Raw genomic sequence first — 26,937 nt, forward strand, 5'->3', positions numbered from 1 at the left:
AGTAGAACATATAGTAAGTACATTTTTCCGATGACTTTGTAATTTGTATTTCAGAATACTGTACAACTAGACATACTTGGTTTTCATTTGTGTTCAGTTGCAAATATTTGTGTGTACAAAACCTGTAGGCCATAAACACATTACAAACACAAGTAAGGCATGAAGTGACGTTTTGTACTATATTCACGATGGCAGCAGTTCCAACAGTGGAAGCTTGTGACGCATTTTCAGGTCGAGGGTCGCGGAAAAGCTTTTATTTTGACAAGCGCAACCTGGAACAAGGCGCATTCTCTTCTGGTAAATTGACGCGTCGTATAAATACCGGAGCGAGCAGACTTCCGACTTCGCGCTCGCTTCACAGGTGGTCTGCATATTCCTAATTCCGTTACGAACCCGCTCGTCGCCATGTCCAAGCCACTGACGGACCAGGAGAAGAGAAAACAAATTTCGGTTCGGGGTCTAGCCGGCGTGGAGAACGTCACCGACCTTAAGCTAAATTTCAACCGACATCTCCATTTCACGCTGGCGAAGGACCGCAATGTGGCCACCAAGCGGGACTACTACTTCGCGCTGGCCAACACCGTCCGCGACCACCTAGTGGGCCGCTGGATCCGGACGCAGCAGCACTACTACGAGACGGACCCGAAGGTAAGCGGACGCGGTTCGTTCCGGTGCCGCAGTCCGGCACGTACGCCCGGTGGAGAGGGGGGCGGGGGCTCTGCGGTAAGTGAGGGAGCAAGTCTGGGAGAGTGTGAGGGAGGAAGGGATGAAGGGAGGGAGATGCAAGTGAAAAGAGGGGAAGAAGAGCCATATAGAGAGAGGGGAGGAAAACTAGTAGGGGGGCGGGGGGCGAGAGTGAGGGATGCAGAGTGAATGAGGGGGAAAGGAGTGAGGGTAGAAAGAGTGACAGGGAGGAGTGAGACGTCTCTCTCTCACTCACACACACACACACACACACACACACACACACACACACACACACACACACACACACGCGCACAGACAGGGAGTGAGAGAGTGCTCTCGACACCCATCTATCGGCCTTTTTTTTCCCGGATCAAGTCAATAAATGTTTATCCCTTCCAGAGCATGGCCAGCAAGTGCTTACGCAACGGCTGGCCCGGCCCGCTGTGCTTCCCCAGCACGGCCTCGCTGTCAAGAGCAGAACAAGCTGCGCCGCGTCTTTTCCTTCCGACCCTAGTGAGGAGAAGAAAATGGAGCCCGAACAGACCCCATTTTTGGCTCTTCCCTATGAAACGTCTCCTAAGCCAATGGTGTCCAAACTGTAGGCCGTTTGCGTCTTGACGTCCATTTTTCATCGCCCAATGGCATATACTTAAAAATGACGTGGCGCGCAAAGCTAGTTCAAAAAAAGGTTTGGAGATGGCCAGAGTAGGAAGGAAGAATGTCGAGGAAAAACAGGCGGCGCGTCTCATACTCAACTGATGCGTTCTTTAAACCGTAGAGCTTTTCTCGTTTTTTTCCAATTTTCAAAGAAATGGGTTTGTCCAATTCCTGAAGGCTAAAATAAATTTGTGAAAGCGCAATATAAATCGGCATGTATTGTATTGTACGCGCGCTTACCTTAAAAAAAAATCGATGTTTTGACTGTTGTAAAGAAATGGAGATGTACTGTATTTGAATTTCAGTATTTGTTTGGACAATTGTTTTCGGGTTGTCACGTTATGCCCGAAGCGATAGAATGATCGCTCCGTGCACAACAAAATAAGGAAGTGGATCCCCGAAATAGCAGACACAAAAAGAGATCTTGTCAGATAACAAAAGGAGTCTTTAATAACGAACACAAAATAACCCGACAGGGAGAATAACAAAAAGCGCTGGTCAAAATAGGGACCAGGGATAAAATAAAAGGACAACAGAAAACGCTTGCGGCAAAAGATGGCAAGGAGGGTCAGATTAGAATAATGAATATAAGTTTCACTCGCAAGAGGAAACAACGACGCGTAAATACAGCACAAGGCTAAGAGGCAATGAATAAATGCAAGTAGGAATTGGGCGAGAGAAATTTTGGCACGGAGTGGAATTCTTCGGCAGTGAGTAGACTGCCAGAGCGTCCAAATAAAGGCTGCGCAATTACTCCCTAATGGGTGACAGGTGTGTTAACGGCGGGCAGAAAGCCCGCCCTCTGCTGGCAACCACGGGACGTGACGCGGGTATTTCGAGTATTTGGTTGCTTGCATCTATAACAGCTTCAGGCAACAAAGTGGTTCAGATTGCACGATTGTCGGTGTCTCATGTGTTGAGCTGTATTATTTTGTCTTTTTTTTTTTGGTTAACTTTTCTTTTGATGGCGGCGCGGACACCCGCAGCGGCTCCTCTTGTTTTATTTTGAAAGGGCAGAAATTTCATCCGTGCTGTATGTTACACAAACGTTACAGCACTTTTGACATTAAACTTGTATTCAATTCGATTCAAATTCTCTCTCAAACATTGTGGCGAATAAAGATTATTCAACTTGAGGAGCAAAAATAGTTTCTTCCGCTTCATACATCACAACTATTTTTTTGCCCTGCCCGTGCAGCGGGTTTACTACCTCTCCCTGGAGTTCTACATGGGGCGGACCCTGCAGAACACCATGGTCAACCTGGCCTTGGAGAACGCTTGCGACGAGGCCACTTACCAGGTGAGGCGGCGGACCGGGGGAAGCCGCGGGCCGGCTCGTGTGACGCGCTCGTCCCCTTTTCGCAGCTCGGCCTCGACATGGAGGAGCTGCAGGACATGGAGGAAGATGCGGGTCTGGGCAACGGCGGTCTGGGTCGTCTGGCCGGTGAGCAGCCGCCGCTCGTCTTTGTCAAGTTTACACGTTTGGTGAACTTCTTCTCACCTATGCGTCCACACCTGTTTGTCTTCAGCTTGCTTCCTCGATTCCATGGCCTCGCTGGGCCTGGCGGCTTACGGCTACGGCATCCGCTACGAGTTTGGCATATTCAATCAGAAAATTGTCGACGGTCGGCAGGTATGAAAACCTATCCGGGCCTAAAATTGAAGTTATGAGCGAGCTTCCATCTTGCGGAGGCGCTCTAGTGGGGCTGGAGGTCGTGATTATTTTCATCATCCATTCATCTGTTGATTATTTTCTTGATGAATTGGATTCATTCATCCATTTGATTCAGTTACCGGTTTGGGCTGTCACTTAGCAGAAATGAGGCAAAATGTAGACCGTGTCAGTTGTTTAAAATTGTCGCGTTTCTATTATTTTATTTTATTATTTTTTATTATTATTTCTACTTTCTGCAGAAATCTGACAGATTTACTGTTGACGGGCTGAAATTCGAAATAGTCGGACAATTTTAAATTAAGGTAAATGATGAATGAGTTGTCAAAGGTTGTCGATTAATTTGATAATCAATAGTTGATTAATTGCTGCATCGCTACACGTTAGAGAAGTGAGGAAAAAAAAATGTAGCGACTAAGGTCCAATGGTACCCTTACTTGTGAGGAATAGGGCCCGGGGGGGGGGGCGCTTTGTGAATAGCAAAGATCCACATAAAACTGATGGCCGCAGAAATGCATTGAAGAAAAACCAAATCACCCCCCTCCCCCCCAAAAAAAATCTTCCATTCATGATGCATTTGACATGAAAAATGGGGCAGGAGGTGGAAAAAAAAAAGAGAATCCATGGGCGCTGAACCAGAAGTACGAGGGTCCACTTTTGTGTATGATGCCCTCATATGTGGGCAAGGAGAGCCACTGTTGCATTTACAACTGATGACTGAAAAATGTGTCAAATGCGCAAATAACAAAGTGAAAGCACTCGCCACACCCCTTAAAGACACAAAAATACTGTCATACATACCGGATTTTTAAAACTAGTGGATTTTACACACACACACACACACTACACAATTCCTCCCCCCCAAAAAAGAGAAGATGGATGAAAAGCGGTCCGTGACTCTGTGCTGCGCATTTTCAATGAAATCAAAGAATTGACTTTGCTGCGTTTGCACAGGTGGAGGAAGCCGACGACTGGCTCCGTTACGGTAATCCCTGGGAGAAGGCTCGCCCCGAGTACATGCGCCCGGTCCACTTCTACGGACGGGTGGAGCACACGGCCGACGGCGTCAAATGGGTCGACACGCAGGCAAGTGCGACGAGGCCCTGGGCGTGATCAATGTTCGGAATTCCTTAAATTCGATACAGGAAGTAAGGGAGGGGGGGGAAAAAAAGCCCATCCCATTGCAATTCCTTCCACCCGGTTTTTAACCATCTCGGGCCTCTTGCCGTCGACTGAAAAATGACATCGCGGTTGCTCAGGTAGCAAAACCGGTCGCGGCTCAGCGCAAGACCGTCTACGTGACCACATGACTCGGGAAAACAGCCGAGCGTACGCCAATCTCCAAGACACACATTTAAAAGAAAATTCTTCTTTTGCTGTCACCAATGTCTCTCATGAAACACGAATGCCACCTAGTGGCGGAAACATTATCACAACACATCGGACTTAATATTTTCATCATCTTTTTAAGCGTATCTTCGTAACGTCAAAGAACTTCACGCATGACTATAAAATTTCCGTATCTATGAATTAGAGCAGGGGTGGGCAAACCTTTTGGCTAGGGGGCCGCATTGACTTTTAAAATTTGACGGAAGGGCCAGGTCAGCACGAGCTATGCTACATTAAAAAAACAAAAAAAAATTGCATTTGTTGGCCGTCCATATCAAACATCAACAGAACGAAAGTACGAAGTAAATATGACAAAAGTGTTGTTGATGACTTATTTTAGCCTGTGCATCGCTGCAGATGGGTTGTGATCAGACCAGTAGAAGTAGAAAAGATTCCCCCCCTACCTGTTCTGCAACTTCAAGTCAATGCGCCACCTGGCGGTGAAATGCCCGTCATTACAAGTCCAATTGAAATGAATGCAAATCATTCAAATCAAACCTTAATTGTGGACCCACCTTCGGCGGGCCGGATTCGGCCCGCGGGCCGTAGTTTGCTCACCCCTGAATTAGCGGGTACGGCCATATTTGTATGAGCTAATCATATCTGTCCGCTTTTATGTTCATTAAGAAGCACAGGAAAAAAAAATTGCCAGTATCTCTCGAGTGAAGGGAAACGCGTCTTCTCTTTTTTTTTTTTTTTTGATCAAGGTGGTCCTGGCTCTTCCCTATGACACGCCAGTGCCGGGCTACCGAAACAACATCGTCAACACCATGCGCTTGTGGTCCGCCAAGGCCCCGTGTGACTTCAACCTCCAAGACTGTGAGTAGCGTCTCGTCGCCTCAAAAGCCGTCACCACGCGGACTCCGGTGGGATATACGCTGTTGTTTTTGTCGCCGTCAGTTAACGTCGGCGGCTACATCCAAGCGGTGCTCGATAGGAACCTGGCCGAGAACATCTCCAGGGTTCTCTACCCGAACGACAACGTGAGTGAATTGCCGCGTAAATATTTTGTTCTTTGCCGGATTCAACAATTGGTGAGGTGTTCCGGGGGGGGGGGGGGGGGGGGTGGACCCAGGATACGCTGGCGAGACCACGTCTACCCGGCTGGCCTGGGAAGAGATGATGGGAAGGTGGGGCTCGGCGGAAGGAAGTGGAGGCTCCGCCCACTCTGATCTCAGCCAGATTGCGAAAATGAATCGGTCGCTTCATCGGAAATCGGGATTTTCTGCTTGTCCATTTTGGGGAAAAAAAATCGTTTGGGGCCCCGATTTGAAAATGAGTCATTTGAAACGAGTCTCGAAACGGTCCCAGCGTTTCATGCGTCATCTCTTTTGCTCTTTTGAAGTTCTTTGAGGGCAAGGAGCTGCGTCTGAAGCAGGAGTATTTTGTGGTGGCCGCCACGCTCCAGGACATCGTCCGCAGATTCAAAGCGTCCAAGTTCGGCTCCACCGACTTCGTGCGCTTGGATTTGTCGGCCCTCCCCGACAAGGTCGGTTACGGCCGAGGCGGACTTGACCGGCTCGCGTGAGGGCGCATTGTTCACGGGATTTTCTTTCCGCCCCCCCCCCCCCCCCCCCTCGGGTAGGTGGCCATCCAGCTGAACGACACCCATCCCGCTTTGGCCATCCCCGAGCTGATGAGGATACTGGTGGACACCGAGAAGCTCCCGTGGGACAAGGTTTGTGTCAAGGGCTGCGCTTTGGAGGATTGATTTTTTTTGTGAGCTAGCGCGCTTAGACTCCGCCCATGTTGTGGACCAAAGGCCTGGGACATCGTGGTGCGTACTTGCGCTTACACCAACCACACCGTGCTGCCCGAGGCCCTGGAGCGCTGGCCCGTGGATCTCTTCCAAAACCTGCTGCCCCGCCACCTGGAGATCGTCTACGAGATCAACAGGAGGCACCTGGAGGTAATTCCCGCCAGGCCACGTCCCGCTCTCGGAACTTGACGTCGTGCGCTGGCTCGCCTGGCCTCGCAGCGCGTGGCCAAGCTGTACCCCGAGGACGCGGCCCGCGTGCGCCGCATGTCGCTCATCGAGGAGGGCGACGTCAAGAAGATCAACATGGCTCACTTGTGCATCGTGGGCTCGCACGCCGTCAACGGGGTGGCTCGCATACACTCGGAAATCATCAAAAACACCGTGTAAGCCCCGCCCCCGTCCCCCGCGTACACTCGCCGGTTTGCTCGCTCGCTCGCTCACGTCGCCCGTGTGACTCTCGCTCAGCTTCAAGGACTTCTACGACATGGATCCTCACAAGTTTCAGAACAAGACCAACGGCATCACGCCCAGGCGCTGGCTTCTCATGTGCAACCCTGGGCTGGCCGATGTCATCGCGGAGGTTTGTTGGCACTCGGGGGGGGGGGGAAGAGACGCAAATGCAACTGCCCACACCGAATGGGCAATATATGAGTTTGTTTCAGCGAAATGATTTTCCTTTAGAACAGGAACATTTGAAGGCCTTTTAAATGAATGAATGAATGTGAATGAATTTTCACAAATCGCAACGTCTGCATTGATGACGGAAAAACCAACTCGACTCGCGTGTATTTCAGGAGCACTTGACAAACGGCCAGCGCTGTGTACAAAGTGCTGTACACGGAGCGAATATCATACGGATGACAATAAATGAATAACAAAGACGGTAGAAAGCACAAAACTAAAAATCAAGTCAAAAGCCAAAGAATAGAAATGAGTAATGCGATGAGTTTTCTGAGTCGCGTCACGTAGACTCTCTTGAACCGTCCACACTTGCCACATTGCGCATTTTGTCGTGACCCCCCCCTCCCCCCCCTCCCCCTCCAAGTTGCTTTGCCGTCCAATTTTTGTCGACGCCTACGACGACCTAGTCGATTCTTTGAAATGATGGCACTTTGGAGTTGCTCCCTTCGCTCTCGGCGTCACCAGCAAACGATGCCGACGGGGGTTGCCAGGTTGGCGCAAATCGAATGGAAAAACATGGCAACTCGCGTCTGAGTTTTTATTGCAATTTATTGCTTGTTTGTTATAAAAATACAGTACAGGGGAAGAGGTCATGAAAAAAAAATAATCGCATTAAACCCAATTGCATCATTGAGGAAAGAAAGATCGCAATTTTTTGGGGGGGAGGGGGGGGGGGGGCTTGTATGACAAGGTTTGCCATCCCCCAATTTCATATGCTGGAAAAAGGCTGACATTTGAGGAAACGAGGTTCCTTCTGATCTGCAGCGAATCGGCGACGACTACATCCGGGACCTGGACCAGCTGAAGGGGCTCCTGGAGTTTGTGGACGACGACGCCTTCATCCGAGACGTCGCCAAAGTGAAACAGGTGAGGTGCGAAGCGGCGGCGCCAGGTCATTCGATCGATGGATGGATCGTCCGGCAGACATCGAAGCCGATACCGAAACGAACCTCTCAATGGCAGGAGAACAAGATGAAGTTCGCCGCCCACCTGGAGGAGCGCTACGGCGTGAAGATCAACCCGGGCTCCATGTTCGACGTGCACGTGAAGAGGATCCACGAATACAAGAGGCAGCTGCTCAACTGCCTGCACGTCATCACGCTCTACAACCGTGAGTCCGTCCTGTGACGAAAAAAAATCTTTGGAAACCACATGACCCCCCGTCGTGTTTGTTTTTTTTTGCAATGCAGGCATCAGGAAGGAGCCCAACAAGGCTTGGACCCCGAGGACTGTCATGATCGGGGGGAAGGTAACTCGACATGCTTTCAAATATATTCAATATGAAAGGGTCAAACTGTGCGCTTCATTGAGACTGCTAAAAAAAAAAAAACACAAAGTACAGATTCACTTGTGCTTCATAGAAAAAAAAACGCAAAGCGCCTGAAATGTACTTCATTACAAAAGCAAAAAGAAATGTTGACGGTCAATTCATTGATGTACATCGGAAAGTCATTTGATATTTTGCTCTTATGATAGCAAAATGTGTACCCAGAGCTTTGCGGAGTTACCCCCCCCCCCCAATAAATAAATAATAAATTAGCTGAAAATAGCAAACGCTACACACCTTGATTAAACTTTGAATTTTTGAATGAGAGAAGGTTGTGGTCCTAGGGCCGAAATAAATGTGTCAAATGAATTGTAGACCATAAAATAAAAAAATGATTTTTTTTTTAAACATCGGCACAAGATGAAACGCTTTCACCACACCGGTGCTTTTTTTTTTTATTTAATTTTTTTTTAAGTCAAGTCAAGAGTATTTCTGGAGCACTTTCAAACAGCCATCGCAAGTACTGTACATGGAGCGATTTCACATACACAATAAACAGTAAGACAAATCGGTAATAAGATAAGATAAGATATCCTTTATTCGTCCCACACTGTGGACATTTACAGCCTCCAGCAGCAAGAATGTATGTAGAAAGAAGAAAGGAGAAAAAAAACAACAAACATCTTAAAGGCGGTAGAAAGCACCAAGCAGTAAAATCAAGAACAAATCCAAGTCATGCTGAGTCGAACGCCAAAGAATACAAGTGAGTTTGGAGGATTTTTAGATAACTTGTGCGGATTTGACTTTTTGTTCTCCACCACATTTCAGTTTTCATACTAAAAATAATACATTCATAGAGTATAATCGGTTTGGTAATATTTATGAATATAGGGTTAGATTCAGCAACAGGTGGAATTTATTTTTGGGGTAAATCCATGGTATTGCGCAATCTTTGATAAGTCCAACTTAAAAAATGAAAATATCTCAAAAACCTGATGAGCTATAAAAAAAAAAAACCCAATTTCAATCGGTTTCAAAAATGTTGTCTGTGTTTGCCGTTGGTGTCCAGGCGGCTCCGGGTTACCACACGGCCAAGCTGATCATCCAATTGATCACATCCATCGGCAATGTCGTCAACAACGACCCCGTGGTGGGAGATCGCCTGAAGGTCATCTTCCTGGAGAACTACCGTGTCACTCTGGCCGAGAAAGGTCTCTCCCCCTTTTTTTTTTTTCCTCTCCCTCCCACTCACCCCTTGTGACGCGGCGTCAAAGCCTTGACGTCAGAATCCTCTCGGTTCCGCAGTCATCCCGGCGGCGGATCTGTCCGAGCAGATCTCCACCGCCGGCACCGAGGCGTCGGGCACCGGCAACATGAAGTTCATGCTCAACGGCGCCCTCACCATCGGCACCATGGACGGCGCCAACGTGGAGATGGCCGAGGAGGCCGGCGAGGACAACCTCTTCATCTTCGGCATGAGGGTGAACGACGTGGAGGCCATGGACAAAAACGGGTGAGGGGCGACTACGGTCTTTGTATACGGTGGCGGTTGTTTTCGAGTGCTCTATAAATACAGTTGAGTTGAGAAATTATTGGATTTTTTTTTTTCTCCTGGAAAAGCCATATGACAAGAACGAAGTTGCATTTAATGGGAGGGGGGGGGATGCAATTCTACTTTTTTTTTTTTTTAACAGAATGAAAGCTTTTCCGTAACAGGCAGAACATCATGAGTCATTTTGAAATTCACTTGCTAAAGCGTAACGTCATGTCAATAAAGTTTGAAAAAGAAAAAAAATCGCAATGACACCCATCTTCGAAAAATGCAACTCAAGTCTTGGAGTATGGTTTTTATTTATTTTTAAATGAGAACAAAATATACGGACCCCCAGGCATGACGTTAGGGGGAAAAAAAAACTAGTTTGTGTGCACTAACTACTACATGCGCACAAAGTAGATTTTTTTTTTTTAAACTCCAAATGGCATGTCATCTTTTTTAATTATAATACAGCCAATATACGGTAAGTCAGTTTAAAATTGGCGTTTTTTGTTGGGGGGATCCTTAGACATAAGACAAAGATTCAAGTACCCCCTCCCCCCAAAAACAATTTGCATTTGACTTTTCACGCTGTCGTCAAATACTAAAGGATGAAGTATTGTAAAACAATCACTCAAATGTCGTGGCTGGAATTCATAAATTTACTGTTGCAGGTTTTCAGGAAAGGAGGAAAGGGAGATTTTAATTCATTGCACGGTGTGTATTTTTAAAATGAATCGGTTATGGGAATGTTATTGTACATACTATTTCCTGACCCCCCCCCCCCCCCCCCCCCAAAAAAAGTCTTGGTCAGGTTTTGAATCTTGAGAGCCTTTAGCGTAAACACGAGATTGTTTAATCGGCCTGCGGATTATGAGGGGCCTCATGACGGAAGCCCCGAATTGACGATGGGGGGGGGGGGGGCAGCGTCATCGTCTGACTTGAACCCCGTGGCGCATCCTCTCAGGGTTGTTTGCAGTGAAACTTTTGACCTCGGCTCCATCTTTTTCCAGATACGACGCAATGTCGTACTACAACCGCATCCCTGAGCTGAAGCAGGCCGTATCTCAGATCGCAGCGGGCGTGTTCAGCCCGCAGCAGGTGGACCGCTTCCAGGATCTGGTCAACATGCTCATGCACCACGACAGGTCCCGGCCCGACACGCGCCGCCTTCTCGCTCCATTTTAAATCATCTCACCTGAGATTCGTGTGTGTGTGTGTGTGTGTGTGTGTGTCACGCCGCAGATTCAAGGTGTTCGCCGACTATGAGGATTACATCAAATGCCAGGAGAGAGTGAGCGCTCTCTACAAGGTCAGTAGCCAAATGCGGCCTTCACCCAGCCTAGAGCAGGTGGGTGGCAAAACCGTGCCGCCTTTCCGCTCTGGTCCACTAAGCGTTTACGCGATTGAGCGTCGTGTAGGAGTTTTTTTGTGTCCACTCTGCTGTTTTGCTCCAACCGACTACTACTACTTTGTGCACACGAGACGGTTACAGCTTATTGGACAAGATGGTCAACAAATGAAGCGCCCCTTCATAGACCCTCGACTCGCTGACCTCATCAGTGCGTTCAAAAACCCAACAAATTATTGTAGCCAACGTTTTTATTTCACGGCAACATTAAGTCGCGACAGGAAGACCAAGCGTTTTCGTTCGGTGACATTGATCCCACCCGGAGCGTTGCAGTTGACGCAACATTAAAAGCGATCTCTGCTTCCAAGGCCGGGAAAGCGAGCTGCCTCTCCAAAAGCCTCTTCAAGTGTCCACGAAAACGAAATGAGCCAAAATGCAAACGGCAAGGACAAAATATAAACGCAATTAGCTTGTCAATAAATTGACAAGAAAAACCCGTAAGACACGAAAAAAAAAATGTGACGAGTAATTGCAACAAAGAACTCCTTTCAAAGGTAAGTGCAAAACAAACAAAAACAAAAAGCATGGCGAGGTAAAAAAAAAAAAACAAAGAGCATGCAACATCTCGACAAAGTCAATACATGGTTGGCAGCGCCGTCATTATCCGACAGAGTAGTATTGGCTTGCAGGCTGGAGGGAAGGCCCTCCTCTGCCACCTGCTGGAGACACACAAGAACACCATCACGACACCTTTGACCTTTCAACTTTGAAAGAAGATGAGTTCGATTTTCCCATTCAAGTGACCCGCGAGGAGCCACGGCTACTTTGTGCGCACTTTCTATTTTGTGTGCACAAAATAGTTTGCCCCCCCCCGCCAAAAAAAAATAAAGTAAGAAAAATTGCAATTTGCTTATTTTCAAAACAGTACAGCCCTACCCCACAATTTGTGTGCAAGCAATTCAGGAGTTGGGTGGTGCTGTGACCAGACTTTGTGGGAGGAGCAGCAAAAAAAAAAAAAAAAAGTTTTCTCTTTCAAATGGAGCCGCACTTTTTGTGTTGCCAGAACCCGAAAGAGTGGACCAAGATGGTCATCCGTAACATCGCCGCCTCGGGTAAATTCTCCAGCGACCGCACCATTTCCCAGTACGCCAGGGAGATCTGGAGCATGGAGCCCAGCTTGGAGAAGATTGCCGCCCCGGACGACCCCCGCTAAAGTGCACGTAAACCCCCCGCGCCCCTCCCGCCCCCCCAAAACCACGTAGCCTCTCACCGTTGCAGCTTTAGAAAACGTGCTCACTCCTACTGACATCTTGACTGGGACCACCCGTGCGCACGCACACCCGCACACCCAAACCAACACTGACACCCCCCAGATAAAGGTCACCACTGTGATGCAAAGTCTGCTGTACGTCTTCCAGTCATCGTCCCCTGCACGCTGTTGTTGGAACGTAACATTAGCAACGGAAATATGTTTTCCGTCTCGTCTCGTTGTATTCAAACGACCATTTCTGTCCGTCCGTGCACTTTAACCACGAGCACATCTGACACCCGAGCGCTCATTTGCAATTTCTGTCCATGTTTGTCTGTCAATAAATGGCAAGTCTCGTCGACGGCTGTGTGTGTGTGTGTGTGTGTGTGTGTGTGTGTGTGTGTGTGTGTGTGTGTGTGTGTGTGTGTGTGTGTGTGTGTGTGTGTGTGTGTGTGTGTGTGTGTGTGTGTGAGAGAGAGATGTTTTATGGTCCAATAATTGTGTGTGGGGGGGGGGGGGGCTAATGATTTGATCCCATGCTGATTTTTTATTTTTATTTTTTTTAATGAACTCTAAGTGGCATGCCCTTAAATGCATCTGCCAACTGCCCCGCCCACTCCCTTGGTGATTGACAGTTGTCAATCGGCACATGGCCCCTCCCGTCCCCTGTTGTCCATCACATTAAAAAAAAAAACAACAACAAAACACAGCCCCTCGCCGCCTCCTTCCATTTGAGGTCTCCTCACACACCGCTATGGATTGCGGTGCTTACGGTAAGATTGATTTTCTTTTTCTTGTCGTAATTATGTGCGTTGAAAATACTCGGTCAACAAGAATTGAAAGATTTTAATTGGTCACCTCGTTAACGGCTGCATGATGATTACCGAGCCGCAAGACGGGATTTATTCAAAACGCAATATTTGATCTTTTTGTGATTCAAGTCCAACATATTTTGCTTTTTTTTTTTTTTTTGTGACAGAGATGGACCCCCTGGAGGTCCCCCCTCTCACTCCGACCAGCAAGGAGGTTCTGTGCCAGGCTCTGAGAGCCAGTTTTGCCGGTTTCACCCAGGAGAGGCTCACCCACCGTTTCCCCCAAGGTGAAAGACAAAATCGTCGCCGTGTGGTGACGATCCGGCCAATTTGTGGGACACCGCATGCCCTCCCTCCCGCCAGATCCGACCCGATGGTCCGAATGGCAGGTGAACCACTGGCTGGGCTGGTGCCGGGCCGAGTTCGGGCTGCGCTCGTCGGGTTCGGACCTGAAGGGCCTGCGGGGTCGCGAGCTGTGCCGCCTGGACCGCGAGGCTTTCCTGGGCCTCGTGTCCGACTGCACCGCCGGGGAGATCTTGTGGGAGCACCTGGAGATCATGAGACGGGGTTCAAATTTCACTCGTGCCACGCGTGCGCCCACTCGCCGGCAGCTGAATGTCTTCTCGTCTCCAGATCACGCCGCGATGACCGTGTGCGCCGGGTCCGCTCCCTGCCAGCCTCCAAACAATGAAGGTATGCTCCGCGGATCAACGCATGTCACGCATGAGTCTACATTTTTTTTTCTGCTGTTGCAAAGTGCAAATTTAGAAAATTTGGACCAGTTGTGAAATGCGTAATTTTGGAATAGTTTCCAAAATGTCCAGCACGAGCAGAACGTTTTGACGTCGGATGAGTTGCATTTGCTTGAGGAATGTGGGATGGATCGGGTCCTTCTTGCTTCTCAAGAGTCCATTCAGGAAAGTGGGAATGGTGTTAATGCATAAAGATTATTTCACACTAGGGGGTATTTTCGCCCATGTAGGTTTCGAGTTTCCAAAATGTCCAGCACGAGCAGAACGTTTTGACGTCGGATGAGTTACATTTGCTTGAGGAACGTGGCATGGATCAGGGCCGCTTCTCAAGAGTTCATTCAGGAAAGTGGGAATGGTGTTAATGCATGAAGATTATTTCACACTAGGGGGTATTTTCGCCCATGTAGGTTTCGAGTTTCCAAAATGTCCAGCACGAGCAGAACGTTTTGACGTCAGATGAGTTGCATTTGCTTGAGGAATGTGGGATGGATCAGGTCCGCTTCACAAGAGTCCATTCAGGAAAGTGGGAATGGTGTTAATGCATGAAGATTATTTCACACTAGGGGGTATTTTCACCCATGTAGGTTTTGTTGTACGTACAGCACATTTGACAATAAAGTTTTATTCAACTCAATTCTAGAAGAGTTTCACTGTACTTTCAAACGCCATTGGACAAAACGTATCAGGGCACCGCCATCCCCTGACCGTGAGATGGCGGCGTACACTATCATTGGACTTCCAAAGTCAAAGAAGAAGACAACGCTCTGTCCTCACTTCCAGAGACAGAGTCAGAAGCCGAGGGGTCTAGCGGCAACGCCCCGACGTGGACGGCCGGCGCCCGCGATACGGAGGCAATGGCGGACGAGAGCCGGGGCGGTGACGCGTTCGCTTTCACGCAGCCCTACCAAAGCTTCAAGGAGTATGCCGGCAACAAGGCGGACGTCGGCTCGGCCGTCGTCCCGGCGGCCGTCCTCGCCAGCTACACCGGTCAGTGGGGAGCGCGCGCCGTGGCGTTTGCGCGAGGGGGGGGGGACCAGGTTTTGAGCTTCTTGTTTTTGACCAACAGGAAGCGGTCCCATTCAGCTGTGGCAGTTTTTATTGGAGCTGCTGACCGACCGCCGCTGCCGGTCGTGCATCAGCTGGACCGGAGACGGATGGGAGTTCAAATTGACCGACCCGGATGAGGTACAGCTCGTGAGGAAACGTCTTGCGTTGCCAGCGACAATCTTTTTTTTTTGGGGGGGGGGGTGTGGGTTGGGAGTACAGTCAAGAGGATCATGGCAAAATGCAATTTTCAAGCCCGTGTCATGAAAACGAACGAAATGCCTCAAATTGAAAAAGCACTTTCCTGACTCAAATTAAGGACCCCCCCCCGTCCCCCCAGAAATGACATTTTCCGTTTTATTAAAAGTAACGACAAAAAACTGTACTCCCGGCCTCCAGGTGGCGCTGCTGTGGGGTCGCCGCAAACACAAGCCCAAGATGAACTACGAGAAGCTGAGCCGCGGGCTGCGCTACTACTACGACAAGAACATCATCCGCAAGACGGTGGGCAAGCGCTACGTCTACCGCTTTGTCTGCAACCTGCAAGGCCTGCTGGGATACGAGCCCGGCGAGCTGCGCGACCTGTCGGATCTCGACGGAGCAAACTAAGGAGGGAGTCTAAGCCAACGGCACGTGTGTGCTCGGCCGCGTTTCACTGGGCGCAGCGTGACGGCCGCTGTCGATAGGGAGGGAGGTGGGGGGGCGGTGGTTACCGTGGTGAAACCATCCAATTAAATCCATCCGACGTCCACCGAAGCTGAGAGAGTGTTGTGAAGAGGAGCTCAGCTGTGAGCCGGACTTTGAACATGCACTCACGCGGGGGGTGTTCATTCGCGCGCTTTCTTCCATCGAGTCTCCCAAGTGGGCAAAATGGTCAGCTGGAGCGTTTGTTTTTATGTTTCTGGACTGCGCTCAATTTTCATCCGGAGGTTGAGCTACATTGTGTTTGTCTACAGAAGAGTCATGCGTCCGCTTGAAGTGAGACTCTATGCATGCTGCATGAAATCAGAAGCCGATTCCATTTTACAAATCAGTGAACAAGGTGTCGCTCAGCGAGCCAGTGTGTGCGGATTACTTCCGCCACTTTCCCAAATGGAAGGGGGGGGGGGGGGGACGGCGGGGGATCTTTGTCCTCATGACCAAGTGTTAAGTGCGCATTGAGCATAACAATTCCCAATATTTGGCATCACCGTCAACACAAAGTGGGTGACCAATTTGGTCCATGAACGCCCCCCGGGGTGAAAATAAAAATGCGTCAATAGAAGGTAACAGCGTCTCACTGTTCAGTGAACGGTGCCTTCACGGTTCAGGTGTCCTCCAAAAAGCCAGTAAAGTGCTCACCCACCCGTTTGAGAATACATACATGTTTATTAATGCGGCGTAGTCATCCAAAATGTAAGCAAAAGGGATATTTTTTCCAGGGAGAAACACGCGCGCGCACACACGTACGTTAAAAATGGAAATGCTCACTCGTCTTTGATATTCAAAAACAAAAGGTGATTTGGTCATTATATGGTACTGTATAGTGTAGCGGACTCTTGAGAATTCTTAGCCAATGGTTTTGTATATTTTTACGATATTGCATTTACGATCATTTTTTTTAATGATGCCTAAAAGCTCCCCCCCCCCCCCACCATAAGGACTCAAGTGGTGCCAGTGTGCCATATTCTTGGATATGTAACCTGCATAACAGACAGCTGTGATGTCATCAATATCCCCTCAGATGGAGGGTTACAGTATACAAACGCATTGTGTGCAATTTCAAATCACAGTCGGCGGCTGCACGCACTGTCAAAAAAAAAAAAAAAGACAAAAACGTTGCTTTAAAAAGTGGAACACGGGAAAGCAACAACGGCTGTCCCTTTTATTGCCGGCAACATTTTCAAATGCATTCTCACGGAACTGTAACAGCATTGCGTGTTCCTCGTGTGATGACCACACAATGCAAAAGGTGCAGTGTTATTTGGACTTTTGTTTCTCCCACTGTTCTGGCGTTAGGGTCTTCTGTTCGAACGCGTGGATGTCTTTCAGCTCCTCCGCTAAGCAGGTGTTCACCATCCTAAAAAATGCCACACCCTTTGATCATGTTAGGTCATATCAAAAGCAATGTGATTCTGGAATTTAATTTCAGTGTCCACTGCGTACCTGTGTCTCTGTAAGAGGGGCTTGCCCTCAAACTGGGAAGAGACCACAAGCACTTTGAAGCTGGTTGCACATCTGTTGGCGGACGTGTCCTCCACGTCCTACACAACACAAATGACGGAGCATACTAATATTGACTGCAAATGTTCCAAAGTGACCGAGTGTAAAAAACCTTACCACATATTCCGCCGCAAGCTCTGTTCTAAGTTTATCCCGGATGTGATCGGATGTTAAGGCCATGCCTGCAACAGCAGAAAACAGGTGATGGTTTATGTGTTTTCACCCGGACTACCTTGTGCATAAATGTGATAATCGAAGACGTGTCTCGTAAATTGAACTGCAACCGAAAGTAACGTTACTTAAAATCCAAATTTAAGGCTGCTATGGTCATATCAAACACAAAGTCACAACATTAAGAGGATCTCATGTATTCCGCACTAAATCAAATCAAAAAATGCAGTACATACTTGAAACATTGTAGACAGACTTCCTGCTAATTTCAGTTTCGCTGCAGTGGTCCTGCGAAAGATCCAATCACATTGCACGGTCACAAGCACAGCCAATCAGATGCTCTGGAAAAATCCGGCGAGCGTTACTCGGCACGAGTCCTTGAATGCCTGACTTGAAACATTCGTTTCTCTTGTGGAGAAAAAAAATCCAACATTTTTCATTTCGACATATACCATATACAAAACCAACATAATATCAGATTACATTTAGATTAGTTTTTGTTCGCATCATGGTAAATTAAGTTTTTAGTTAGGAACAGGCAATATTTCTCGACTACTCACAAGGAGTTTTTATAATCAGAGTTGAAGCGGCGATATCTATAAATGCTTTTCATTTATTGTACGTGTTTATTTGGGTCAAGTCAAGTATTTATAGAGCACTTTCAAACAGCCATCGCTGCATTGGGTAAAATAAAATGTATAAATGTTTGTACTAAACGCTGGCAACGAGCTGCGGGGTTGATTTATTTCAGTTTCGAAACATGAGGTCCTGTGAAAGATCCAATCAAAGACGGGGATCGCATTAACGGCCAATCAAATCCCTCTGTAAAATCTCGGGCGTGTGGTGGTCGATTTTCAAAGTAGCAAATTGTTCAGTGCCTGAATGAAAGTACTTCTTTTCAAATAAGTAAAAATTTGTATTTTTTCATTTGAGAGTCATAATACATAGAAAGATATAATTTTACTTATGTATTTCAACGTTTTCCTTGAAAACAGAACAGCGAGGAAGATTTTTACGCAATCCAAAAGAGGCAATAGACTTGGACTCCTTATGAATCGGACCAAATATTTGAACGGTCGACGATGGAATATTGTCAACGTTTCATTTGAAAAGATCAAAACAAGAAGAATGTTTCTTCGTGACATTGAGACAACTTGAGCCGATTTTCGTGTTTTGTGGAAGCCCGTCCAATGGCGCAGGAGGTGGAGAACTTCTTTGGCGTATACATGCTGTACTGCCTCAACCCCAAGTTTAAAGGGCGAATCTACATCGGCTTCACGGTGGATCCCGAACGCAGGCTGAGGCAACATAATGCCGGGCGCCACAAAGGAGGGGCCAAGAGGACCAGCGGCAGAGGACCATGGTACGCAATTGCACAACTCTCGACTTCTCGTTGCCTTCCGCGAGTATTTTCCGCACATGAGCACGTCGCTTCTGTTGCAGGGAGATGGTCCTCATCATACATGGCTTCCCCTCTGACATCGCTGCCTTGACAGTAAGTGAACACGGGAGTCGTCTGTGGGTCAGTTTAGTCCATTTTCCCGTTTTCTTTCGTCAAATAATGCATCCGAAAATAAAACGAATGCCATTATAATCAATGAACCAATTGTGTAACGTATTCTAATTGTTCATGCATCATTTTTTTTAACGTAGTGTTTTGTTCAAATGCTAATGTATCTTACTGCCATAGCCACATACCTCGTGCTAATTTTTAAATGTTATTTACAAATGAGTATATATAATATACTGTAAGAATATATTGACTTTCCAAAGTTGCCTTTCTATTCATTTTAATAGAACTCATGCTCACTATTGAATACTCACGATTAATCATTAGCGATAATTAACCAGTAATTTAAATAAATGTTACTAAAATATTGGACCAATAATGTTGTTTTTCTTATAAAATGCTTTATTTCAATGAGAAAGTCAGAAACTCATAATGACCAAGAAGAAATCATGCTCTTTCATTTTGAAAAGATGAATTGCAGTTTTACAATTGCATATGCTTGACGGAGAGGAAAGTCTGCACTATATCTGGAGGTGAGCAGGATGTTCGAATTTTATATTTGGCTCATATTTGGCCCCCAAATATATATATACTGTATATATTTAAAATGCGTGTAGCCAAAATAGGTATAGATTCAGCAGATTTTTATATTGTCTGATGAAATTGCCCAATCGGTCGGGACTGCCATTTATATTCCTTGTTACACGCTTGAATTCCATCTACGTATGCAAACCACGGGGGGGGGGGGGATGACATCCCAATTTGAAGCAGTTGATGAAAAGGCTTTCTCGTATCTCGTCAGTTTGAGTGGGCATGGCAGAACCCGCACTCCTCCCGGCGCCTCGCCCACGTCTGCCGGCGCGGCAGGAAAGAGTCCGGCCTGCAGTTCCACTGGCGCGTGGTCTCCAACATGCTGCGCGTGGCCCCCTGGAGCAGGCTGCCGCTGACGGCTCGCTGGCTCAAACGCAAGTACAAGGTGGACTTTGAGCCCGCTCTTCGGCCCCCTCCGCACGTCACCCTCGCCTTCGGGGCCGTCAGGGCCAAGAAGCAGCGGCCGGGAGACGCGTGCGAAGACCGGGAGGAGACTTGCAGGTGTTTCCTCTGCAATCGCTCTCTCATGGTAAGTTGCTGAACCCGCTCCAGAACTTGCCATAAACATAATAAAACCGAATGCTAACAATAATAATTTTTAAAAAAGCCAATGGATGCGCTCCTTGTTTGAGCGCGATTAACGTCCGCAACTGGAGACGGCGGTCTTGCCGATTAATCGGCCTGCGCTGTGCCCCCCCCCCCCCCCTTCCGTAGCCTTGGGAAAAGCTGCGTTGCGTTCACGCGTCGTGCGGAATGCGCAGCCACGTGATCTGCCTGGCTAAGCGTTTCCTGCGGCCCGAGCCCTCCCACCTCCTGCCCATCGGGGGGCGCTGTCCCGCCTGCCACCGCGACGTGCTATGGGGGAATCTCATCCGGCTCAAGCAAGGCTGCGCCGGAGACGCGTAACATTTGACTTCGTCGGCTTCCCAAGTAAGCCATGCCGCCTTTGATTGATGGCATCTTTTAAAATTGAATGGGTGGAGATTTTTTTTTTTGTGCCTTCCACAGGATTTTTGTAGCGCTCCGATCATGAACTGGCCCGAACGACCACGTTTATTTGCCGTTTTTTAAAAAAATAACACTGTAAAAAACGCGTTTTAATTCAACGGTATTTGAAATGTAGTGCGGCTTTAAAGCGCCAACGGCTAGTCCAGGGGTGCCTGACCTTTTTTTTTTTTTTGACCCAAGAATTGGACATAAAACAAAATTTTAATGACAAGATTAAAAATCCAAAATCGCAAGTGGCCGACCGCTAACGACTTGCGGAGATGCAGATACACGCGCCACCAGGTGGCCTGCTTTTAAATTGCATTTTTTTTCTCAACACATAGGCTTGTTTTTTTGTGAGAGTGAAACGAACAAGATGCTTACACAAAAATACAGGATATTCGTTACACGCACATCTTTTTTTTTTTTTCGATTTTTCCCGACATCCCAGTCCGCGCAGGCTAGCGCTCCGTCGACGTATTGGGCACCCCTGATGTCGTCAATCTACTTGACCGGAGACGCAATTGAAATGGCACGCGAACCCTTCACGGTTTCATCAAATGTTTGGGGAAAGAAATTTACGATTCTACTTCCCATCATCAATTTAAGTGTACGGACGGTACACGCAGGGGGCGGGGCTAACTTGAGTCGCAATCCTAAGCCTCCGTTGCGTAGACAAAGTGCCGATGGAAACCTAGAACGCACAAGGTAGGGGACTCGTCACCAATGAGGAGATCCCATCCCGTGGCGGCCGGGGATCCGCTCAGCTCATGACAAACAAGCGAGTGAACAAAAAAAAGGGCACGGAAGAAGAGACGCGGAGGAGAAGTCACGACGGGATCCAGTTGGGGCTCACGGCTGGGCAGGCGGCGGCGACGTCTCCATCGTGATCACCGGCTGCGTCAAACAACAACAAGCCCGGCGGCCGGGTAAGCTTTGAGCCGATTGGCCTCGTGGGAGGCGCCCCGCCGGTCTCACCCGTTGCGCTCACCATTTTAGGGGCGGGGCCGCAGCAGTTGACCACCTTGCAGGCGTACGCGGCCAGAGTGACGGAGATGGCGAACAAGGCCACCTGGGTCAGCATGTTCTGTGCAAACAGGTGATGCCTGGTGCGCTGGAAGCGACAAGATAGTCAACGTCGGCCGTTTTCGTCAAAACGTGCTCAAGATAGCTTAAGCTTTTTTTTTTTCTCGCTTGAACGCTATTGCCAAGGCGACGCGCCCTTCGCCAATACGTCTTTATTTATATGGCGCTGACGTTACTCCGTTTCGGCGCGTCTCCAGCAGGTGGCGTAAGAGGGCTTTTCCTCCAGCCGCGCACCTGCTGGTCATCAGAGTCATTCAAGTATATCAGGACTGCCGAGCCGTCGCGCCCTCGTTACGACCCCCCCAACATGGGCTGATTAAACTTGGAACTCACTTCGATGGCGTGGCACATCTGAAGCGCGGTGCCATTTTCAGCCTGTTCGTAGAGCCAGCAACGTGGATAGAAGGTCTCGATGTCTATCGCCAGCCAGATCACGTTGAAGAAGCAGGCAGCGCAGGAAAATATCTGCATCCCCAAATTGGCCCTCAGCTAACGAACACACACGTTGACACGGCCGTTCAAACCGTCGCATCGCATAGCATCGCATCGCAAAGCATAGCATAGCCTAGCATCGCATAGCCTGAGCGTTGGCCCACTCACCGTCGGCAGGTGGAGGTTCTTTGCCGCTATTGCGACGCTGCCAGCGATCAGCACCTGTCATGACAACCATGCAAGCAAGTTCAGGGAGGCTGCGCTTTGCGTTCCACTGCCGTTTGTCGCGAAGCTTGTTCACGCTATAGTCAAGTGACAAAAGTTCACTCTATGACCACCTGGAGGCCATAAATATCGTCTATTGACTTATATTGGGTCTTGCGTCATGACTTAACTTGTTCTGCTGGACCGAGCCCACAAACGCAGTCGTCAAGTCATTCATGAAGGACATGTTAAGATGAGAAAAAAAATTACGAGACGGAGAGAGAGAGACCGAGACGAAAGTTGGATATGCTTTTATTTTGAAATGTTTATTTGCACTCTCTCATTTCCTGTTTAGCAGCAAAGTGGTAACTTGACATCTTAAATCCAACCAGAGATTGTGACAGTCATATAAAACGCAATTTGTATTTGATTTTTTTTTTATACAAGCAGCCCCTTGAGGCAAAATGTGTATTGTGTGGATCAATTTTATATCTGTCAACATTTACATTTGTAAATATTCATTGGAGAATGTTAACTATGTTTGCGAATTATCCGAATGAAATCGGTTTCAGCTCTTTCGGAGTATGTTGCTCACAAATAAACGACAGAATCATCAGTAAAGTTTCATCCTTACTACGCAATAAATATAAGTTATGGAAAAACTGCAACTAGTGGTAACCGTGCTTTTTTTTTTTTGCACCATTGTCCGAACCGCTTTTTCCTCACGAGGGTCGCGTGGAGTGTTGGAGCCTATCCCAGCGGGATTTGCATGTTTTGGGAATGTGGGAGCAAACCAGAGTACCCACATAGTTACTGTGAGAAGATCCAAACTGCACACAGGAAGGCCATAGCCGGAATTGAACTCTGCGCTGTGAGGCAGAGGTGCTAATCGGTCCCCACCATGTCACCCAAACGCAACAGTAAAATCATGAGATTAAACATATGATTGAAAAGAAAAACACAGAAGAAACTAGCCTTGTAACAATGTGTTCTTTTGTCATAGTTTACCACAAATTTACACGCATCTTTAAATTATAATTGGAGTCATGTGTGAAAAAAAATCCCTTATAGGCTGTAAATATAACATAATGTAGTGAAAAACAATAATTATGGAGGTAAGTGTGTCGTTTTTTTTTGTACCATGCGATGGGGTATTTTTACACCTGGCCATAGGCTAATCGCTAATCTAGTTGTAAAGTCATAATTACAGTAAATTGTATGGAAAACAGTTCTGGGTGTAAAGATTAATTGATTAAAACAAAAACTAAGTGTGGAAGTGACTGTATGCCTTTTTATATTTTGTAATGGCATATTATTACAGTGGGCCATGTCATAGCTAATCGCTAACCTATGCTAATGCAGTGGGAATTTGTACGAAAAAAAAAAACACTTATGTGCCATTAAAAAAAAAATGTACCGGTAACTAAATTATGTTTTGCTACAGTCATTTACAAATTTACACAAAATTATAATTACACTAAATATCTGTTTGGAAAAAGGACAAAAATCTGAAAACAAAAGTGAAAAAAAGGGCGGGATTTTTGGATGCTACTGCAAGTGTTTTTTTTTTTTTTTGCTTACCAGAATGGATGCAATGATGAAAGGGATGATATTCTCACGGTCACGGTGCTTGGGTGGAAATATACTCACACACAAAATCAGATGCACGGTCAGGAGAATCTGGGCGATCTGTGATCAAGATAAAAACGGTGACTTTCAAAAATCAAACAACGAGAGTGTGGTTTGCTTGTGTTGGCACGAGCCCGGTCGGACCCCGAGAGCTTTGGGCTCGGCCTCCAGGTACTTCTGCTTCCTATTGGCATCGCGCTGGAACGTGACGGTCACCAGCGGGTTCTCGGTGCTGGATTCCGATGCAACAGTTTCTAGAACAAGGCAAAGGAATAGTTGCGAGATGCCGCCGATGTTGCAATCGCCCCAAAAGTCTGCGGAACATCCGGATTTCATCAAGCCAGAGTCCCGACGCGTTTCGACTCCACACGGTAAATTTCTCGAGTCGAAAGCGGTTAAAAGAGTTTTACCTGCCATCATTACGCAATCTGCGGCAACTCGAAAGTTTTCGGCAGAGGCAGAGAGCGAAAGACACCTTTTGGTTGACTGCGTTTTCTCAACTCGAGTGCTCGGGGGCAGCGGTGACGTCACAGTTCCCGTTAGGGGCGCGAACCATCCCGCTGCCTGCCGGGAAATGTAGTTTACAACAGCCGTCACTACCAAATACTCACAGCAGAGGGCAGCAGAGTTTAGACGAAAGAACTCGTCGGATGCATGAACATTGACGTCATTTACATCAGCTCCGCGAGGAGTCATTCCAGGGTTGGAGGACGGTTTAGGAACCATAAAAATGGACTATTTTAGAATTTTGAATGCTTAAAAAACACGTAATAAGTACACCATTTGCTTCAGACAGTTAAAAAACAACCGTGTGCCATTTCAATGAGCTTTGTCATTTCACATGTTTTGCTGTGAAAATCAAATGGAGAAAATAACGTTGTGTGTGTGTATACACGCACACACACATTCATACCCTCAACAAGGACTCAAAAGTATTTTTTGTGTGTTGAGCCGAGCGGGCCTTATCTTTTTTGTGACCTTGCATTCCACGCCGTGTCGCTTCGAATGCTGGCCGAGGCGGGATGGGGTGGGGGAGATCAAGCCGGCACACGCCGAGGCAACGCCTCACGCCCGCCCTCACCTTCGCGCCTCTAACCCGGAAGCTCGCGTGTCCGCTTTTTGTTCCGCATTGGGCGGGGTGGGGCTTACTCTTCAGTCACCTGTTCGGACCGAACGAGCGGAGGTTTTGAACGTGCGCGGAGGGGCGTGGCGCGCCTCATTCCACTCAGGAAAAAAACTTGGGCTCGTTCTTTGTGGGCAACTTGGCGCGGTCAAGTCCTCGCGTTGCGTGCGGCAGGTGAGTGCGGGTGCCGAGGTGTCGTCCGCGTGCGTCCAGCGTGTTCGACCAGGAAGATTTTGCTATCGAATATCGCGTCATAGACACGCCCCTTCTCGACTGCTGTCGACGCTTCATTGCGCTCGTGTTTTGATAGCAATTCGCCTCTCCCGTGGGCTCTCTGCAAATGTGGCCAAAGTGCTCGCACTCCCGACTGAAGTAGAAGTGAAAAATACTCGTCTCAACAAAGTAGAAGAACGGAGACTTTGAAATGTGCTTGAGTTCAAAAGTAATCAATCATGTACGGGTGGGGTCTGTTCCCAAAATAGTCCTAAATAGTCCCTCCGGTTAGGCCTGGGTTGTTAGTGGAGATCAGAAAGAGTCCAATCGAATCACCTCGAAGCCACCAGAGTTTGAAATGCCACGGAACCGTTTTTTATACCGATAGTTGAGACTTTTGCTCGAGACGATTTCTCCCGCCCGCCTTCCAAAAAAAATGCCACCGCCCGACTCGCTCTGCGCTGCGCGCGCGCGCTCGGCCTCGGACTCCTGCAAATCTGCATGCGGGAAAGGAGAAGTGGCGCTTCTGCTGTCGCCGGTGTGCAACTCAAAAGAGAAGAAGTGGGCACAGTGACGAGGTCACGTGCGAGCGGGAGGGCGAGGCGCCGTTTCACCTCGCAACAAATGGCGAGAAAGCTTCTGGGAAAGTGCGAGATCTTGCCGTCGGGTCAATTCCAAGAGGAACGTAAGGCCCGAGCCGACGAAGACGGCAGGCCGAATTGCCTCAGAGCCGTTTCCTGCCGTTTCGTCGGGCCGCGTGTCGCAAATGCGCCTCATCTCACTGGTGCGGCGACTGCGCCTGTGCTGTTTTGTCTTCAGTGCCAAGGCTTCGTCAAGTGGCCGCCGGATGTTGCCCTCCGTGGTCACGTTGGACGCGCCGGAGCCAAGCCGGGAGCTGGAGCCGTGGCTCCTGGGCCTCCACCTCCCCCAGTACGCGTCGTGTTTCCATCAGGGCGGCTACCGATCTCTGCAGGACTGCGCCGACCTCACGGACGAGCGCCTGCGACAGCTCAAGGTGCTCCCGACCGGGCACCGCAGGCGCATCCTGCGCGCTCTGGAGGTGCTGGGTGTCGTCGAGAAGCAACGTCGGAGAGACGAAGGCCCGAGAAAAAGCCTCCTGGCGGAGGGTCCCAAAAAAGGGGGCTCCTGTCACCACTACCGCCCAAAAGAACCGCCGTCGGAAGGGAGTCGGACCTTGCCTGCCAGAACGCGGACGGAAGACTCCGGCCTGCCGCCGCCGCCGCCAGCCAGCTCGTCCCTGTTGGATCATCACCCTGCTTCCTCCTCGTCCTCGTCCAGCAGCACCGAATCACTGCTGACCTCTGAAAAGCCCACCCGCCCGGAGTTTGGCCCGGAAGTCGCCATTGGCCCGGAAGTCGCCATTGGCCCGGAAGTCGCAATTGGCCCGGAAGACGCCATTGGCCCGGAAGACGCCATTGGCCCGGAAGACGCCATTGGCCCGGAAGTCGCAATTGGCCCGGAAGTCGCCATTGGCCCGGAAGTCGCAATTGGCCCGGAAGACGCCATTGGCCCGGAAGTCGCAATTGGCCCGGAAGACGATGTCCCGACCCCGAGCGATTACGAAGCGCCCTCGGGGTGCGGCATGGTAGACAACGCCATCTACAACACTCAGCCCACCGGCGCGCTCACCAGAGGTCCACGACTGACTCGCTCTTACCGGCTGAGGCACAGGCCGGTGCCCGACATCCCGCAGCACCACAGGTAAAGTCTTGTTCCAGCACACGTTTCCACTCTCATCCGAGCAAGCGTCATCGGTTCCCGGTTCCTGGTTCCTGGTTCCCGGTTCCCGGTTCCCGGCCGGTCCGATGAGAGGCGAAACCGTTTCTAAGACAATCGCAACGGCCGGGTTTGACCGTACGACTGCGCCATGACGATTAGCGCTTGAAGTTGATTGATCGCCGATCTCGTGCCGAT

General features: G+C 48.7%; 6 protein-coding genes across 8 annotated transcripts in view; 4 read left to right on the top strand and 2 right to left on the bottom strand.

The window, feature by feature from the left end:
• Window positions 1–299: 299 nt before the first annotated feature.
• On the top strand, window positions 300–12,607 carry LOC127594836 (glycogen phosphorylase, muscle form-like). The gene is made up of 20 exons (XM_052056628.1): window positions 300–648; window positions 2,543–2,644; window positions 2,710–2,788; window positions 2,874–2,977; window positions 3,971–4,102; window positions 5,113–5,224; window positions 5,306–5,388; window positions 5,751–5,894; window positions 5,991–6,083; window positions 6,168–6,314; window positions 6,384–6,547; window positions 6,630–6,744; window positions 7,611–7,712; window positions 7,809–7,956; window positions 8,036–8,094; window positions 9,182–9,323; window positions 9,418–9,625; window positions 10,660–10,794; window positions 10,892–10,958; window positions 12,061–12,607. Exons 1-20 carry the CDS (start codon window positions 406–408, stop codon window positions 12,208–12,210), a joined length of 2,529 nt encoding a protein of 842 aa, XP_051912588.1. The 5' UTR covers window positions 300–405; the 3' UTR covers window positions 12,211–12,607.
• A 214-nt stretch (window positions 12,608–12,821) lies between these two features.
• Window positions 12,822–16,830, top strand: LOC127595508 (protein C-ets-2-like). 2 transcript variants are annotated; one of them, XM_052057077.1, is made up of 7 exons: window positions 12,823–13,019; window positions 13,226–13,345; window positions 13,422–13,625; window positions 13,692–13,751; window positions 14,591–14,797; window positions 14,877–14,995; window positions 15,254–16,830. In XM_052057077.1, exons 1-7 carry the CDS (start codon window positions 13,001–13,003, stop codon window positions 15,461–15,463), a joined length of 939 nt encoding a protein of 312 aa, XP_051913037.1. In that variant the 5' UTR covers window positions 12,823–13,000; the 3' UTR covers window positions 15,464–16,830. The 2 variants fall into 2 exon arrangements, with proteins under 2 accessions (XP_051913026.1, XP_051913037.1); XM_052057066.1 differs by having other exon boundaries at window positions 12,822–13,019; window positions 13,422–13,751.
• zgc:112271 (uncharacterized protein LOC553698 homolog) lies at window positions 16,673–17,622 on the bottom strand. 2 transcript variants are annotated; one of them, XM_052057206.1, is made up of 4 exons: window positions 17,619–17,622; window positions 17,174–17,238; window positions 17,000–17,097; window positions 16,673–16,913 (listed from the first exon to the last, which is right to left on the bottom strand). In XM_052057206.1, exons 2-4 carry the CDS (start codon window positions 17,234–17,236, stop codon window positions 16,814–16,816), a joined length of 261 nt encoding a protein of 86 aa, XP_051913166.1. In that variant the 5' UTR covers window positions 17,237–17,238; window positions 17,619–17,622; the 3' UTR covers window positions 16,673–16,813. The 2 variants fall into 2 exon arrangements, with proteins under 2 accessions (XP_051913166.1, XP_051913158.1); XM_052057198.1 differs by lacking the exon at window positions 17,619–17,622 and adding an exon at window positions 17,464–17,596.
• Window positions 17,623–18,312: 690 nt separating this feature from the next.
• Window positions 18,313–20,234, top strand: slx1b (SLX1 homolog B, structure-specific endonuclease subunit). The gene is made up of 4 exons (XM_052057150.1): window positions 18,313–18,590; window positions 18,671–18,722; window positions 19,540–19,857; window positions 20,043–20,234. Exons 1-4 carry the CDS (start codon window positions 18,418–18,420, stop codon window positions 20,232–20,234), a joined length of 735 nt encoding a protein of 244 aa, XP_051913110.1. The 5' UTR covers window positions 18,313–18,417.
• On the bottom strand, window positions 19,119–24,238 carry si:ch211-212k18.8 (uncharacterized protein LOC100001422 homolog). Its single transcript, XM_052057112.1, has 7 exons — window positions 24,077–24,238; window positions 23,811–23,920; window positions 23,619–23,726; window positions 22,002–22,055; window positions 21,735–21,890; window positions 21,307–21,429; window positions 19,119–21,212 (listed from the first exon to the last, which is right to left on the bottom strand). The coding sequence occupies exons 1-7, from the start codon at window positions 24,084–24,086 to the stop codon at window positions 21,168–21,170; spliced, it is 606 nt and encodes a 201-aa protein (XP_051913072.1). The 5' UTR covers window positions 24,087–24,238; the 3' UTR covers window positions 19,119–21,167.
• A 506-nt stretch (window positions 24,239–24,744) lies between these two features.
• Window positions 24,745–26,937, top strand: part of arap2 (ArfGAP with RhoGAP domain, ankyrin repeat and PH domain 2) — a 48,908-nt gene continuing 46,715 nt past the window's right edge. The window contains 2 exon segments of the mRNA XM_052057216.1: window positions 24,745–24,963; window positions 25,822–26,724. Of these exon segments, the coding sequence (XP_051913176.1) occupies window positions 25,850–26,724 (875 nt within the window). The 5' untranslated portion in view covers window positions 24,745–24,963; window positions 25,822–25,849.

Source organism: Hippocampus zosterae, chromosome 1, assembly GCF_025434085.1.
Source record: "Hippocampus zosterae strain Florida chromosome 1, ASM2543408v3, whole genome shotgun sequence".
NCBI lineage: Eukaryota > Metazoa > Chordata > Actinopteri > Syngnathiformes > Syngnathidae > Hippocampus > Hippocampus zosterae.

Bases quoted from the DNA above. Each gene is read 5' to 3' on its own strand.
- zgc:112271 (XM_052057206.1), bottom strand. From the start codon at position 17,236: ATGGCCTTAACATCCGATCACATCCGGGATAAACTTAGAACAGAGCTT. The intron at 17,098-17,173 runs GTAAGGTTTTTT...TGTGTTGTGTAG, and splicing joins AGCTTGCGGCGGAATATGTG to GACGTGGAGGACACGTCCGC. The intron at 16,914-16,999 runs GTACGCAGTGGA...GGCATTTTTTAG, and splicing joins CCCCTCTTACAGAGACACAG to GATGGTGAACACCTGCTTAG.
- si:ch211-212k18.8 (XM_052057112.1), bottom strand. The intron at 23,727-23,810 runs GTCCGACCGGGC...TCTTGATCACAG, and splicing joins CCGAGCCCAAAGCTCTCGGG to ATCGCCCAGATTCTCCTGAC. The intron at 21,891-22,001 runs GTGAGTGGGCCA...TGTGTTCGTTAG, and splicing joins AGAACCTCCACCTGCCGACG to CTGAGGGCCAATTTGGGGAT.
- LOC127595508 (XM_052057066.1), top strand. The intron at 13,346-13,421 runs GTGAAAGACAAA...CCCTCCCGCCAG, and splicing joins CACCCACCGTTTCCCCCAAG to ATCCGACCCGATGGTCCGAA. The intron at 14,798-14,876 runs GTCAGTGGGGAG...TTTGACCAACAG, and splicing joins CGTCCTCGCCAGCTACACCG to GAAGCGGTCCCATTCAGCTG.
- LOC127594836 (XM_052056628.1), top strand. From the start codon at position 406: ATGTCCAAGCCACTGACGGACCAGGAGAAGAGAAAACAAATTTCGGTT. The intron at 7,957-8,035 runs GTGAGTCCGTCC...TTTGCAATGCAG, and splicing joins CGTCATCACGCTCTACAACC to GCATCAGGAAGGAGCCCAAC. The intron at 10,795-10,891 runs GTCCCGGCCCGA...GTCACGCCGCAG, and splicing joins ATGCTCATGCACCACGACAG to ATTCAAGGTGTTCGCCGACT.
- slx1b (XM_052057150.1), top strand. From the start codon at position 18,418: ATGGCGCAGGAGGTGGAGAACTTCTTTGGCGTATACATGCTGTACTGC. The intron at 18,723-19,539 runs GTAAGTGAACAC...GTATCTCGTCAG, and splicing joins CTGACATCGCTGCCTTGACA to TTTGAGTGGGCATGGCAGAA. The intron at 19,858-20,042 runs GTAAGTTGCTGA...CCCCTTCCGTAG, and splicing joins TCTGCAATCGCTCTCTCATG to CCTTGGGAAAAGCTGCGTTG.